The following is a 15,882-nucleotide window of genomic DNA, read 5'->3' on the forward strand; positions in this document are numbered from 1 at the left end:
AGATGTGACTGTTAATATACAAAATGCATGAAAGATGTGTCTTAAATTTCTGGTTTAAAGTATTATTGTATATTTCTGTTAACAATTACATACCTCTTTTTTTGTATGGCATTATCCAAGATTACCCAGCAGAAGAGTCATTAAAGTTAACCCCATCTTTAAAAGCTGCAAAAGAAAAGGATGATGAACACAATACAGCATCAATAATTTGATTCCAATAATATAATATAAAGTATATGAAATGAATCATCCTACACAATGAGTATGAATATATCATTTTTCATTACTTACTATTACTTCAAGTAAGTAGAGTAATAGTTATGCAGACTAGCCCATTTCAGAATTATTGTAATTACTGTATGTTTTGATTCCAATTATTGATTCAATAATGTGTTTATCAAAGCTTTTAAAAGTGGAACCTATTTTAATTACTCTGCGTGATGCAGGGTAGCTTGTGAACTTTGCTCCAGGTGTAACTAAAGTTTGATGTAAGTGTTGAGTAAATGTCATGTCATTAATCCAAATGTGCAAAGTAACTATTTTATATGTATTACATAAACGTAGTGGAGTAAAAGTACACTATTTACTTCTGAATTGTAGTGGAGTAGTACAGCATTGAAATACACAAGTAAAGTACAAGTCCCTAAATTGTACTTAAGTGAAGTACTTGAGCAAATATACTTGATTACTTCCCACCTCTGTTTATCACCGCACAATACTATACAGTTAAATTAAAGTGGCTCCTCTGAAGCACTGACTCGTTGTTGGGACATTCCGAGCTGTACCTGAAGGCAGCACCCTGCTTTAATACTCAGTCAGCAGCAGAGAGTCGCAGCCAGTGTGGCAGCTGGGAATGTGTTGGTTGCGACACGGACCGCTATTTCAGGACGAGGAGCCGTAGCGGGGCCAAGAAGAGACTCTGCCCACGGCCCTACTGCAGCCACCACAAGGACTTAAATTGAACTCTGAACGGAGGACTTGCATTTTCTTCCCGGGGGAGTCGGTGTTCTCGTACAGCATCAGATGGTGCACGGAAAGCTGCTGGTGGCTCACTGCAGGGCTGCATGCTAGAGGGAAACCTGCTGGAGCACCGTGTTCGTTCCCCGGTTTGTGTAGACCTTACCTCCTGCCTACTGTGTCCGGTTAAACACGCATTAAGGTGTCCCTTGACAGTATACTCTTTAAGCATCCAGGTTTCAAACGCTGGGTTAGATGCGTCTGTTTTACCGATACCAAAACACTTACCCCAACGACGATGGACTGAACCTGCAGCGGGGGCGAGCGACTCACAACCTGCCGCAGATTTCCTACATGTAAATAAATAGATGATAGAGGATACAATGACCCTGTTGTCTCTGTTAGGTCGGATCATGCGTTATTTTCTGCTCAGACCGGAGACCTTGTTCCTGCTGTGCATCAGCCTGGCTCTGTGGAGTTACTTCTTCCACACGGACGAAGTGAAGACCATTGTCAAGTCCAGCCGGGATGCGGTCAAGATGGTCAAGGGGAAAGTGGCGGAGATGATGCAAAACGAGCGGTTCGGCGGGTTGGACGTCCTGGACGCGGAGTTCTCCAAGACATGGGAGTTCAAGAGCAGCAACGTGGCGGTGTACTCCATCCAGGGCCGGCGAGACCACATGGAGGACCGGTTCGAGGTGCTCACCGACATCGTCAACAAGAGTCACCCCTCTATATTTGGGATTTTTGATGGCCATGGAGGAGAGGTGAGAGAGTGTGAGTGTGAGTGTGTGTGTGTGTGTGTGTGTGTGTGTGTGTGTGTGTGTGTGTGTGTGTGTGTGTGTGTGTGTGTGTGTGTGTGTGTGTGTGTGTGTGTGTGTGTGTGTGTGTGTGTGTGCGCACACGGTAAGATGTTCAACAACTCCAGACATCAGCATGTACAGTGGGGCAAAAAAGTATTTAGTCAGCCACCAATTGTGCAAGTTCTCCCATTTAAAAAGATGAGAGAGGCCTGTAATTTTCATCATAGGTAAACCTCAACTATGAGAGACAAAATGAGAAAAACAATCCAGGAAATCACATTGTAGGATTTTTAATGAATTAATTGGTAAATTCCTCGGTAAAGTAAGTATTTGGTCACCTACAAATAAGCAAGATTTCTGGCTCTCACAGACCTGTAACTTCTTCTTTAAGAGGCTCCTCTGTCCTCCACTCGTTACCTGTATTAATGGCACCTTTTTGAACTCGTTATCAGTATAAAAGACACCTGTCCACAACCTCAAACAGTCATACTCCAAACTCCTCTATGGCCAAGACCAAAGAGCTGTCAAAGGAGACCAGAGACAAAATTGTAGACCTGCACCAGGCTGGGAAAACTGAATCTGCAATAGGTAAGCAGCTTGGTGTGAAGAAATCAACTGTGGGAGCAATTATTCGAAAATGGAAGACATACAAGACCACTGCTAATCTCCCTCCATCTGGGGCTCCACGCAAGATCTCACCCCGTGGGGTCAAAATGATCACAAGAACGGTGAGCAAAAATCCCAGAACCACACGGGGGGACCTAGTGAATGACCTGCAGAGAGCTGGGACCAAAGTAACAGAGGCTACCATCAGTAACACACTACGCCGCCAGGGACTTAAATCCTGCAGTTCCAGACGTGTCCCCCTGCTTAAGCCAGTACATGTCCAGGCCCGTCTGAAGTTTGCTAGAGGGCATTTGGATGATCCAGAAGAGGATTGGGAGAATGTCATATGGTCAGATGAAACCAAAATAGAACTTGTTGGTAAAAACTCAACTCGTCGTGTTTGGAGGAGAAAGAATGCAGAGTTGCATCCAAAGAACACCATACCTACTGTGAAGCATGGGGGTGGAAACATCATGCTTTGGGGCTGCTTTTCTGCAAAGGGACCAGGACGACTGATCCGTGTAAAGGAAAGAATGAATGGGGCCATGTATCGTGAGATTTTGAGTGAAAACCTCCTTCCATCAGCAAGGGCACTGAAGATGAAGCGTGGCTGGGTCTTTCAGCATGACAATGATCCCAAACACACCGCCAGGGCAACGAAGGAGTGGCTTCGTAAGAAGCATCTCAAGGTCCTGGAGTGGCCTAGCCAGTCTCCAGATCTCAACCCCATAGAAAATCTTTAGAGGGAGTTGAAAGTCTGTGTTGCCCAGCGACAGCCCCAAAACATCACTGCTTTAGAGGAGATCTGCATGGAGGAATGGGCCAAAATACCAGCAACAGTGTGTGAAACCCTTGTGAAGACTTACAGAAAACGTTTGACCTCTGTCATTGCCAACAAAGGGTATATAACAAAGTATTGAGATGAACTTTTGTTATTGACCAAATACTTATTTTCCACAATCATTTGAAAATAAATTCATTAAAAATCCTACAATGTGATTTCCTGGATTTTTTTTTCTCATTCTGTCTCTCATAGTTGAGGTATACCCATGATAAAAATGACAGGCCTCTCTCATCTTTTTAAATGGGAGAACTTGCACAATTGGTGGCTGACTAAATACTTTTTTGCCCCACTGTACCTATGAAGCTACCCCGTTGAGGACAACAAATATATTCATTATGAGACAAACTTTAAGAATTTAGCACTGTCAAAGAGCATAGGTATTGACTTTTGTCAGAACAAGCAGAGGGAGGCTTGTTGGGACAGATTGTAAACTGATGAAACGTTGTTCATTTTTGTAGACTTGATCCAGATTTGCTGTATGACAATGTGATTAAGCACAATTTAATTTCGGGAGATGTTACAAAAAAGCTCAATACTATTGTGGTGGTCTTCAAACTACTGTATTTAATGACCCTCTTTAAGATGGGTCCTCAAAGTGAGGTATAGCAGTAGGAACTCACTTTAACGCCTTTATACTATCAGTTAATATTCTGTGTTAGTTTTGCATATTCCCTTACAAGGACAAACCAGGTGACTCACAGACATTTGAGGTAATCCAGGCTTGGCTATTAAATTGGCATTGAGTATTTGTGGATAAGTGGAGCAGGTGCCCAAGATACCCAACTCTGCTTAAGATCCTGTATTTCCAATTGGTTTGTCCAGTGACTTCTCCACAGCTAGCTGAGCTCAATGCCATGAGCAAGTGGCGCATTAGATAAACGATTTGCTGGTTACTGTCCACCCACAGTCGATACTTGTTTGCAGCTGGAAGATCTCCTTTCTTTCTGCTTCTTTTGTGCTCACTTATGTTCTTTTTCAACATAAACAATGCATTGCGTTCAGGGAACAGCTTTGCAAAGCACAACTGGACCCTTGAAAAGAAAAGTTGTCAGTTAAAGGGACAAAGAGCATTGAGATGAGGCCACGGTCTGACGGGAAAATGAAAACACTGAGATCATGAAGTCATGGCATGCTTAAACACTGACATTGTTTCTCTGGACTCAAACCATGACCTCATCTGACAGCATTGATTCGATGGAGCTAAATAGAAGAAGGAAAAATGCACAAACTGTAAGTGACAGGCCATTTTCCTCTGTCACCTCTCTGTCTTCCTCAATACATCAGCTGGTACATAAACCATTACACATCTGATGAGCTAGTTCTGGTTTCTTAGGAGCTCCATGCTGTTTTTTAGCACTGACTGTCTTCAGTTCTGATTGAAGCTGAAAGATAACATGCTATAAATAGGAAGCCAAAGGCATAGAGGATAGCTGTTCTTTTAGGGGAAATTAAATGTTAGGCTGCGGTGCTGACTGCTGCAGCTTTTGACCAAAAGTGGTCATTGGCTTGTTTTTCCCTGTGGCCCTTTTCCTCATGCTTCTTCTCTCTCTGGAGTTTCTTTTTAGAGAACGGTGGCCTAACCTGTGAACCCTACTGCAGCTACCACACATGGTTTGAAGAGCAGGAGGAATAAATTGGGAATAGCAGATAAATGTTTGTATATTATGTGACAGAAAAAGATGACAATGAGTGGGAGAAAATCTTTGGTGAGAGTAAGAGCAAGGAGAGAGGGTACAGATTTACCCATGTAGGCGAGAAGCTGTTTTATCACTGCATGTCCATGGGCAAAAATTTGATCGGTTTTCATTCCCACGCCCTCTTTTGAAGTGTGTGAAATGGTTGCCAGACAGCAGCCTTCAGAAACAACTTCCCCTCTTTTGCGAATCAAGATTTTGTTGTTGTTGTTGTTTTTGTTAGCCAGAGGGCATTGAATAAAGCAGAAGGATGCAGTGTGGCTCAAGGCTACACCAGGAATACTGGCTGCCTCAGCTGGCTAATTAGTTAGGTGTCAGCTGCTTTCTTTTCTTTGAAGGAACACACACACACACACACACACACACACACACACACACACACACACACACACACACACACACACACACACACACACACACACACACAGTGCTTATTCAAAGCACTTATACAGTCATTAAAGAAATGTTCGTCTTGTAGGAATTTCCATCAATCACACAAGACATCAACATCAACAGCTCTTGGATACAAATTATGTAATGGACAGGAAAGTAACTTTCACTGGGGTATAAGTGTTCCAGCTAATTAGAGCAGAGATTCAACATAAACATCAAGGGAAAAGATAGTGAAATGCAATATGTCTGCAACAAATCATTATGTGTTCCTGTCGATAATTTGCATATTAACTTCATGATTGTATAATATAGAAAAGAAAGTCTAAAATGCCTGTCACAATTTCCTAAAGCTCAATTTTACTTCTTCATAGGACTTGTATACAAGCTATGAATGTTACTATAACATCAAACCAAGAAACGCAGCACATTCTAATAATTATTGGTCAAAAATATGCGTGTGTCATTTCCCGTTTAAAAATGAACCGTAAGTAATACCATGTTCTGTTGGGCATTAGTGATCACAATATAATAATGCATCATCCTTCTGCTTGTGTGGATTTAGATTCCACTTCCTGTCTTTCCTCAATGTAGCGGATAAGTACTTTGTTTTAGTAAATGCAAGTATATATGTGAAAGGCATCAAATGAATGTTTTGAGAAGTAGAAATCTCAGCCCCTGACATGATCATTGTTTCATTAGTACTGACTGACAAAGCAATCACTCTTGTGAAAATGATTTAAATAATGGATCACACTAAATGCATCTATAATGATAGACCTTGGGGTAGGTGCGGTTTTAGATATGGTTTGACATTTTGAGAAATGCGCTTATTTGCTATTTCAGTCTCATGTCTGTGCATTATTTATGGAGCGAGTGACATGTGCACAGATAAACTAACAATGTATTTTTCACATAGATGTAGGCATGCTATTTCCCCCTTGCTTCCCATCTTTATGCTAAATAATCTAAGCGTTGTACTTGGCTCGCAAATATGAGTGATATCGATATTCACATTTCTTTCTTCAGGAAATGTAATATTCGTATCTCCGTAAATGTCCTACATAACAGCTGAAAATCTGCTTTACAACATGATGGGGTTTAATCAAATTCAGCATGTTAAATGATTAAAGAAAAAAGTTGAGCAAGCCAGTCATTTTATTATCAGATAAATCCTCAGTCAGTGCTGAATAACATTTACATTTTATTCTACTTTCTCTATCTCTCTTCACCACACACCCACTTGCACACACCAACGCAAACTCAATTTGACAGTGTTAAAAATCTGTGTTTAATGTGGACACATCCATCGGTGGTCTTAGTCATATTAGGTGATATATTGGGCAGGGGATTTATCTGTTAAAAGGGGATAGATTTTTAGCTGACACAGGAATATCCTGCATGAAAGTGATAACCCTGGCCTCTCTCCATCCATATAACAACCACATGTGCCATTTATTCCTTACTGGCATGTATAGAGTCAGCTGTACCCTGCTCCTCCCTGCCTCACTGTCAGGTTGTCGCTTCAGGCGCTGCAAAATTACTTTAACTGTAGAGTGCAGAAAATACATTCACATTCACAACATGGCTGTTTAACTTGAGTGTGGGGGCTGCTTTTCTCTCTGTTTTGCCATCCTATCAGCATTTGTTCTGATTCAAGTCTCTATCACAGCTCACTCGTTTGTTTGTGAGTGGGTTTTGGAATAGGCACTTTAGACAAAAAAAGAAAGCAATGGAAGAGCACATAGTAAAGAAGCAACCAGGCACGATGATCATTTTTAGATGTATTCTCTTTAGTCAGCTCTGAGCTTGTCCTTCGTTCACCTTTACTTTACATTGAGGCTAGATGGCCATTTCATTTTCAATGTCGCTAATTATTTCTTTCAAAGCAGACGGGACTTTTGAGAGAAATTAAAGCAGTGGTGCAGCGTAGTTCAACTTTTTTATCTACTTTACAATGAAGGACATTTATAGTCAGAAAAGCTTAAGTTTTAGCTATTTTTTAAAACGTTATATGCATGTTTGTGTTTTACTCACGCAGCATGGGGTGGGTTAGTGAACAGTTTGAATTCTTCCAGTGTTCACTCCCTAGTGGGATGAAAGAAAGAGCCAGTATGTCACTAATTGCCGTGTTGGCATTACAGGATTAGAGAGAGAGTGCAAACGAAGAGAGGGAGTGAGAGAAAACCAAGGACAGCGTTGTGTGCGTGAGTGCATGAATATTTATGTGTGTGTTGCAAGCTTGCACAGAAAGATGTGCCTTTCCTCCTTCATGGATGTTGAGGACCCACACAGAGATGAGAGGGGAGTTTGGTGTTATCTGTTCTCCCAGGGAGAGACAACTTCACTGAGAGACTGAAATGCCAAAGGCCTATCAGGACTAGACACCTGCTACAGACTTTTTACATCATGTTGTCAATCCAATTCTCAGCAAATGTATAGAAAGACACAACAGACTAAATGCAAACACCTTTAGAATTGTTAGAACGGCTTCAAACATTAACATTTTTAATTGAATATTAATGATGAATAAATAGAATTATCACTCTGTTTATCTGCAGTTTCCCTCAGCTTTGCAATGCCTCATAGCGTCCTTTGGCTCATTGTATGGTATTACAAATTGTAACTTTACTATTGTGATTTGTTTTCAACCAAAGCAGGCAGCTGTTTTCAGCAAAAATAGCTTCAGAAAGGCACTGTACACTTGCTCTATCCAAAAAACCAACAACATACAAAATAAGCAAGCAGTTGGTGTAAACATAGTGGAGAATTTAGCAGCTAAAGACAGATATTTTGGGCTCAGGTGTTTGGTGAAATCAAAAACAAAAGTAGAATGGATGTTGGACTTCATTCATCAGGTGGTCACAAGTATTACTTTTAATGATGCTTTGTATCTGATGGATGTGTAAATACGTTTGCTAATCAAGTTTGCCATTAACTTAAAGGATGATCATTTGTCCGTGCAGTGTTTACAGCTTGTTTCTGGTACCCCCCAAGTGGCCAATAAATAATGTATTCATGGTTTAAGGACATAAATCACTAAATGCTTACGTGCTTTCACTGGCATGACAGTAACTGGTACATTTGCTCCTTACGATGGTACAGTGATAACTACCACGAGGCAGCAAGGCTTCAGTCCTATACTGAAACATCCTTAATTAAGTCTGAACTTCCGTGAGCTCCAGCAGTTTACACCTCTGCACTGACTAGTGGGAAAACAACAGGAATTAATCTAATGAGAATCCAAAAACAATTCTCATTTCTACTGTCCTTCTGTACCCTCTTGTCACTTGTGGAAAAAGCTGAGGGTCAACATTTTGGCCCTTCTTTGAAGTCAAGTTCAGCAGAAATTGGAAAGCACACAGCAGGTCATGTTTTGCTGGAAAATACTGAAGCTGCACAGAAGAGACTGCAGAGCTTGAGGACTCTCCCTAAAAGTATTTTGACCTTTAAGTAATCTGTCCCCAGTGGTGAGGTTTATTTTCCTTGCAGCGAGAGGACAGTCTGGGAGCGACTGAGGAGTGAAACGCCAAATAAACAGATGAATGGAGCTGCTGCCTGTCAAGCAACCTAAATGTTTAGCTCTGGAGTTAGCATCTGTAATTACGTCTTTTCCACTGCCCTCATTTTCCATTAAATAAATAGCTTTCAGAGAATCCACATATTTTAATAATCTGGGTGTCTTATTGTGTAAATATCTTCTCAAGATTAGAACATTTAGGAGGTTAGAGAGAACATGCACTTCTCTGGTTTTATACGCGTTTGTTTCAGTGTGACAGGATTATGTGTGTGTCTGGCGACAGGATGTAGCGCCAGATAAGAACTCCTTCTTTAGACTCAGCAGGCCATCACTCCCTGCTGGCAGAGCCTGCTCAATAATTTAATACCCTCTCTGTCAAACCCTCCTGCTAACCCCCCCTGACTAAATATACACAAACCTCCCAGGAGACGGAAGCCACAAGGTCATTGTTCACTTCATATATGTGTATGTTGAGTTTTTTTTGGTGGAGGTCTTGTTTGGAAAGTTGTCTGCAAAGTTGGAGCTTCATGCTGTGTAGCTGCTCTTTGTCCTCTTCTTCACTCTTCTCCATGTGGGGCTGGTTTGAGCTGACATGGGAATGAAAGGTGGGTTTGGTAGGAGCTGTTATGTTTGGTTGCTAAATCTCCCTCTTGTCACCCAACATCACCCTTTTTTCTCTTTTCACTTACCTCCTCCTTCCATCTCCTCCTTTCTCTTAGGGGGTTGGCAGAGAATGAATGGGCCACATAAATGCCATCTTGAAGCCGTGTCAACCTGTTGCCCCACCTTTTATAGCCTGTCCCCAGACCCCACTGTGTCCACACTTGCCTCGGATGCAAGACTCACACCGTGTTGTGTGTTCCATAATTGCCGAGCATGCTGATTGTGTAGGATTAAAATCCAATTCTAGACATTGCAAAGCTACAAGTCTTGCCCTGAATGCACAATGCTCGCCCACAGCAGTACTATATTTGTCCACAGCTATTAGATTGTACAATCATATGTGTGTTTTTGGCTTGTAGCTGATTAGCAGTCCCTAAATCAAATCACATGGTTGGACTTGCCTGGGCTGCTCGGTCTAATCTACAATCCAATGGGTTTGAAAGTGAGACATTCTTCACGTGGAAGGCAGTTATGTAAAATGCTGACTTGAAACAATGTTTTTATTCCCCTATCATATTTTAAAATTTTAATCTGGCTATAGGAGCCTTAGTCTGTGTGTCAGGGCCAGCTCCACAATTGTTTGTCTGTCTGAGATTGAGAAAATAGATGAGTCGGTTGGAGTTTGCCTGCTCGCTGTCTTGGCAGTGAAGGACGGCAGGAGAAAAATGTTGGCTCAGAGGAGGTAGCAAGTCGCAGCTGCTCAGAGCAAGCAACATTGGTGCGATTGTGTGAAAAAAAAGAGACTGGGATGTGTTTTTCTGTAACAGTCACAGTTGTGACTCTTTCCCTCTTCTTGTTGGCCAGATTGGCCTTGTGGGTAGGGCAGGTGCATCCTGGTGAATGGAAACAGGCCTCCTGGTTGTGTCTGTCACTTTACAGATCTACAAGTTAGACACAACCAATTAGATTCATTTAATATCTAAGTTCTCTCAGATATTAAATCATTTTTTTAATGTTAATTTTCCCTCCATCTGCCGCACACATGTGCAGCACAGCCTTCCAGACATCAAACCATCCAGACAGGAGGAATGCAGCCGATATGAAAGTTAGATATTTGCACATGGTTTGTATTCACTGTGAACTACAAACCTTAAATCCCACCCTTTTTGCGACCCAACCCTGAGCCAGGTTATCTTTAATTCACATCGTAAGGAAGGCTTATGGGACGAGAGACGATAAGCATGTCTTTAATTAGTGCTCCTGATTAAAATTTGGAGGAAGAGGGATGTTTGTGTGTGTTCTGCATGCATTTTTAGGCAGGGATTGTGTTTGTTTGTGTACCAGGGTCTTGCTGGATCTCTGCCATGTACTGTTGATTATGGCCCTTTGAGATTTATGACCCTTTGAGTTGTTTTCCCCCTGTTGTTTTCCTCAGTGCTTCCCTTTTTTTTCAGGGTACTTATTGAGAATGGTGGAGCCAGGGCAATTTAACACTGGTAAGGCTTTTCTGGTGAACCATCTGCCGCGTAAGGCTTAGATAAAGTTGTTGATTCAAAGGAAAAAACAGATGAGGTTGGAGGAACAAACAAAACAAAAACAAAAATAGGGAAGAGGGATCGAGAAGCGGATTAGAGTAATTTGCAGATTCAGATTAAGCCGTCATGTTCATCAGGGTTGTTTAACTGCAGTAAATAAACGTAATCTTCCAATGGGTTTTAAAATGTATCCCAATCTGGATTTGTCTAACCTTTTGTTTGTATTCCTGAACAAAATCAAAAGTGACTAAAGGCCAAAACTAGCGAGTGGATTGTAAACCTCACACAGCCTCTTACTTACTGGGACCTGGCTTTCTGCTGGCTGCCAGAGCTTAATGTCTGAGGCCTCTGGAGGTATCGTTGGCCTCATTCAGAAAATCAGAAACGGGTTGTTCACATGCTCTGACCCCTATGATAACTGCTTTGACACATATTTTTCCTGTTAACATCAAAGTCTCTAAATTAGCACTATAGGCATATACGCTGATGTGACATTTTGTGGTACAGTTCTCCAATCTAAAATGATCATTGTACCTCTCCTTCATACCAGTGGTTAAAACTTTAATACAAATACCATTACATTTACTGACTATGTAAAATGTTTTCTTTTTTAGGACAACTGGGTTATTAAAGAAAGTTATACACACTTTTATGGGACCATTTTTTTGATTGCATAGAGCCCATAGGTTAACTGTGATGAAATACATCATACAGTTTCTGATTCTAGGCTACAGCTGAAGACTATTTTTCATGATTTTCTTTATGACATTTTCATGATTAACTAGTCAAGTATCAAATGTCTTAGAAACTTTACAAATGCCAGTTTCAATCCAATGTGATTCTTTTTTTTTGTTTTTCTGATTTCTTATTTTATTTAATGAAAAGTCCAAAACCCAAAAGATATATTTTTGATGTTAGGCAGAGAAAGCATCAGAGAAACTTGAACAGGATGATGGTTTATGTTTTCGCTTAAAATGTAACCCTTACAACTAATCACCTATGAATAATAAAAACACTCATCGACACATCGCTTAGAGCTTTTCCCATATAGCCTTGGTCGGATATTGCGCTAAAGAAGCTTATTGGAATAAAATGTCGACTTCAAACTAACACAGGTGTGTGTGTGTGTGTCTATCTAGTAATTGATTAGTGTGGCGCAGAGGAAGCTTACGGTGATTTGAGCTAATGCTAACAGCTCAAGGCTCTCAGGATCCCTGCTCTCTTCTGCGTCTTTAAGCCGAGGCTAACGGGAGTAAAAGCGGGGCAGATTAGATTTACACTAATCCCACTGGGGAGATTGGGACTATATGTTCTCTCCATTGATTCACTTTTGGTGCCTTCCACCCCTCTCCCACTTGTCTGTCTTTTATTTATTTCTACAAATAATTCCTTTTCCCCTCCTGTTGGACTTGGAGATATTTTTAGATTTCAGATTCTTTTCCATGTGTTCACACCATAGACCGTAAATGGTTCACACATCCTGTACCTGTGTTGTTACCCTGAGAACTTTGCCTTTCTGCCTTATTCCTGCATTGATTTAATGAGCTTATCCAGCAGCTTTGCTGGCAGCTATCTGCTCTGAGGAAGAGAGATGCTTCATTCAGGGTGAGTGGAGAGGAAAATGATGACATGGATGATAAGTGCCCTCAGTGGGGTCAGGCAAGATGAGGACATGGGGGGGGGGGGGGGGGGGGGGCGCTGAGGGGCCGGAGAGGAGGAAAGAGGACAGTGATTGATAAAGCAGCTAGCGACATAAAATGCTACAGGCTTACAGAAGTGTAAATTAAGATTGTGGAAGCTTAAAACTGCTATTGGAGAAAACCCAGGGAAGGATTTCTTTCCTTTAGACGAGATGGGGATAAAACATGGAGGCCTTGCCCACAGCTTTGAGATTTCCCAGGCTTGCAGCATAACTCGTGTTATACAGAACGTTTGTATAGATTTAGAGGGTTACAGAGTCTGTGTGAAGCAAGGAGTGGACAGATAGAGACTAAACGTACTGTAAATGTACACTGTGGAAAAGTCTGTATATAAAGCGGCAGCGGAGGTTTTTTCATCTTCTGATCATAAGTCTGTCCGACTGAAAGCCGCGGCACCATGGGGCAATTCCTCCCCCGAGGAAGCATGACATACTTTTCCACCTCTTTCTTCTATTTCTCATCTTCTCCCTCACACTTGCTCTCTGTCTCTGTTGACCTTTTCCACACAGTAACTGTCTCTGTTTTCTCTCCCTCTCTTCTCCTCCTTCCTACCTCTTCACACACTCCCCTTCCTCGGCCTTACCTCTTCTCTCTGTTTGAAATATCAAATGACATCTTTCCCCCTTAGTGTGTCCTGGTCAATGTTGGCAAGGGAGGACCTTTAGGGGTTTGTTGTGAAGGACTTTACTTACTGTTCCTGGTGTGTTAAAATGTTTATGGTAACCTACTGTCTGTAGATCAGATTTCCCTTTTTGCCAGAGGTGTCTGTTGTGTCTTTTTATGAACAAGAAGTCATTACTGTTTTCCCCATTCCTTTTCTTCATGTTTTCTCTGACCTTTTGCTCCATTACCTTTTTTTTATCTCTCTTTTTACCTTGCTATATCTATTCCCCCCCTTCTCCTTTGCTACCACCGTCTCCCTCACCCCACCCGTCCTCACCCCATTCCCACAGAGTCACCTTATCTCTCTGCAGTCTGTCTGACTTATTTATCACTGCTCTGAAATATTAAAGAGTCTGCTGCCTCCAGTCCTGGGGGAAGTCCACCACTTTTACTTACAACACACACACTCATGCAAACACATACACATTCAACCTAAATCATAATGTCTTCTGAAGATGGCACACACTCTGCAGCACTGTGCACACACTACCTTTCATCTCCTGGTTCATGCAGACTGAACAGAGTCCTGACAGAGCTGCTCATTTGGGATGGTGCAGATGCATACTGTCACAATGTACAGTGGGGCAAAAAAGTATTTAGTCAGCCACCAATTGTGCAAGTTCTCCCATTTAAAAAGATGAGAGAGGCCTGTAATTTTTATCATAGGTATACCTCAACTATGAGAGACAGAATGAGAAAAGCAATCCAGAAAATCACATTGTAGGATTTTTAATGAATTTATTTTCAAATTATTGTGGAAAATAAGTATTTGGTCAATAACAAAAGTTCATCTCAATACTTTGTTATATACCCTTTGTTGGCAATGACAGAGGTCAAACGTTTTCTGTAAGTCTTCACAAGGTTTTCACACACTGTTGCTGGTATTTTGGCCCATTCCTCCATGCAGATCTCCTCTAAAGCAGTGATGTTTTGGGGCTGTCGCTGGGCAACACGGACTTTCAACTCCCTCCAAAGATTTTCTATGGGGTTGAGATCTGGAGACTGGCTAGGCCACTCCAGGACCTTGAAATGCTTCTTACGAAGCCACTCCTTCGTTGCCCTGGCGGTGTGTTTGGGATCATTGTCATGCTGAAAGACCCAGCCACGCTTCATCTTCATTGCCCTTGCTGATGGAAGAGGTTTTCACTCAAAATCTCACGATACATGGCCCCATTCATTCTTTCCTTTACACGGATCAGTCGTCCTGGTCCCTTTGCAGAAAAACAGCCCCAAAGCATGATGTTTCCACCCCCATGCTTCACAGTAGGTATGGTGTTCTTTGGATGCAACTCTGCATTCTTTCTCCTCCAAACACGACGAGTTGAGTTTTTACCAAAAAGTTCTATTTTGGTTTCATCTGACCATATGACATTCTCCCAATCCTCTTCTGGATCACCCAAATGCCCTCTAGCAAACTTCAGACGGGCCTGGACATGTACTGGCTTAAGCAGGGGGACACGTCTGGAACTGCAGGATTTCAGCTATTTGGTCTTGGCCATAGTGGAGTTTGGAGTATGACTGTTTGAGGTTGTGGACAGGTGTCTTTTATACTGATAACGAGTTCAAAAAGGTGCCATTAATACAGGTAACGAGTGGAGGACAGAGGAGCCTCTTAAAGAAGAAGTTACAGGTCTGTGAGAGCCAGAAATCTTGCTTGTTTGTAGGTGACCAAATACTTATTTTACTGAGGAATTTACCAATTAATTCATTAAAAATCCTACAATGTGATTTCCTGGATTTTTCTTTTCTCATTCTGTCTCTCATAGTTGAGGTATACCTATGATAAAAATTACAGGCCTCTCATCTTTTTAAATGGGAGAACTTGCACAATTGGTGGCTGACTAAATACTTTTTTGCCCCACTGTATGTTTGACAGTGAATCAGAATCAGAATCCCTCTATTGGTCCCTCAGAGGGGTAAAGTGTTTTTAAGTGTCAGTCTGCTGTACACGAGTCAGTTTACATTTAACATTAATTTGTCTAAATGTATGGCAGTTGTTTTGATAATTGAGTTTGATAATTCTTCAAGCAAAAATGCCAAGACATCATTGGCTCTAGCTTTTCCAATGTGAGGGTTTGCTGCTGTCCTCATACGTATTATTGTAAACGGAATGCCCTTGTGCTTCTGACTGCTGGGAGGAAAAAAGCAAACATTTGTGGACCTCACTTGAGACTGTCGGAAAACTGTTAACCACATTTCTTTCTTGCCTTTGATAGTTTATAATTGAATAATCATTTAATTGAGCAAATATTCTGCAGAATTGGTTATGAAAATAATAATAATTTGTTCTGGCTGCACAGTCCTTACTCTAGTAGCTGCTTGATAAGCAAAGAGTACCCCTTTAGTACTGCCAAGTTAAATTTGTGCTCTACGAGTTGTTTCCCTATACAACAAGCTTTATCAAACGATCCTTAGATTAGACAAGGAAAAACTCTCCTTTTATTAAGGAAAGACAAAGTTAAGCACCTCCATAAAGTTTGGAGATCAGAGAGAGGTCAATTTGTCCTCCTTCTATTCTTAGCAGTCTGTCCCTTGGGGGGCAGTGGTGTTTTAAGGCTGGAAATAGT

General features: G+C 41.5%; 1 protein-coding gene across 1 annotated transcript in view; it reads left to right on the forward strand.

Annotated features, from left to right (window-relative positions):
* Positions 1 to 823: 823 nt before the first annotated feature.
* ppm1lb (protein phosphatase, Mg2+/Mn2+ dependent, 1Lb) overlaps positions 824 to 15,882 on the forward strand; it is a 41,269-nt gene continuing 26,210 nt past the window's right edge. Inside the window, exon 1 of the mRNA XM_063906841.1 lies at positions 824 to 1,724. Coding sequence (XP_063762911.1) covers positions 1,326 to 1,724 — 399 coding nt within the window. The 5' untranslated portion in view covers positions 824 to 1,325. The remainder of the gene's footprint in view (positions 1,725 to 15,882) is intronic.

This window comes from Eleginops maclovinus, chromosome 18 (assembly GCF_036324505.1).
Source record: "Eleginops maclovinus isolate JMC-PN-2008 ecotype Puerto Natales chromosome 18, JC_Emac_rtc_rv5, whole genome shotgun sequence".
Classification (NCBI taxonomy): domain Eukaryota; kingdom Metazoa; phylum Chordata; class Actinopteri; order Perciformes; family Eleginopidae; genus Eleginops; species Eleginops maclovinus.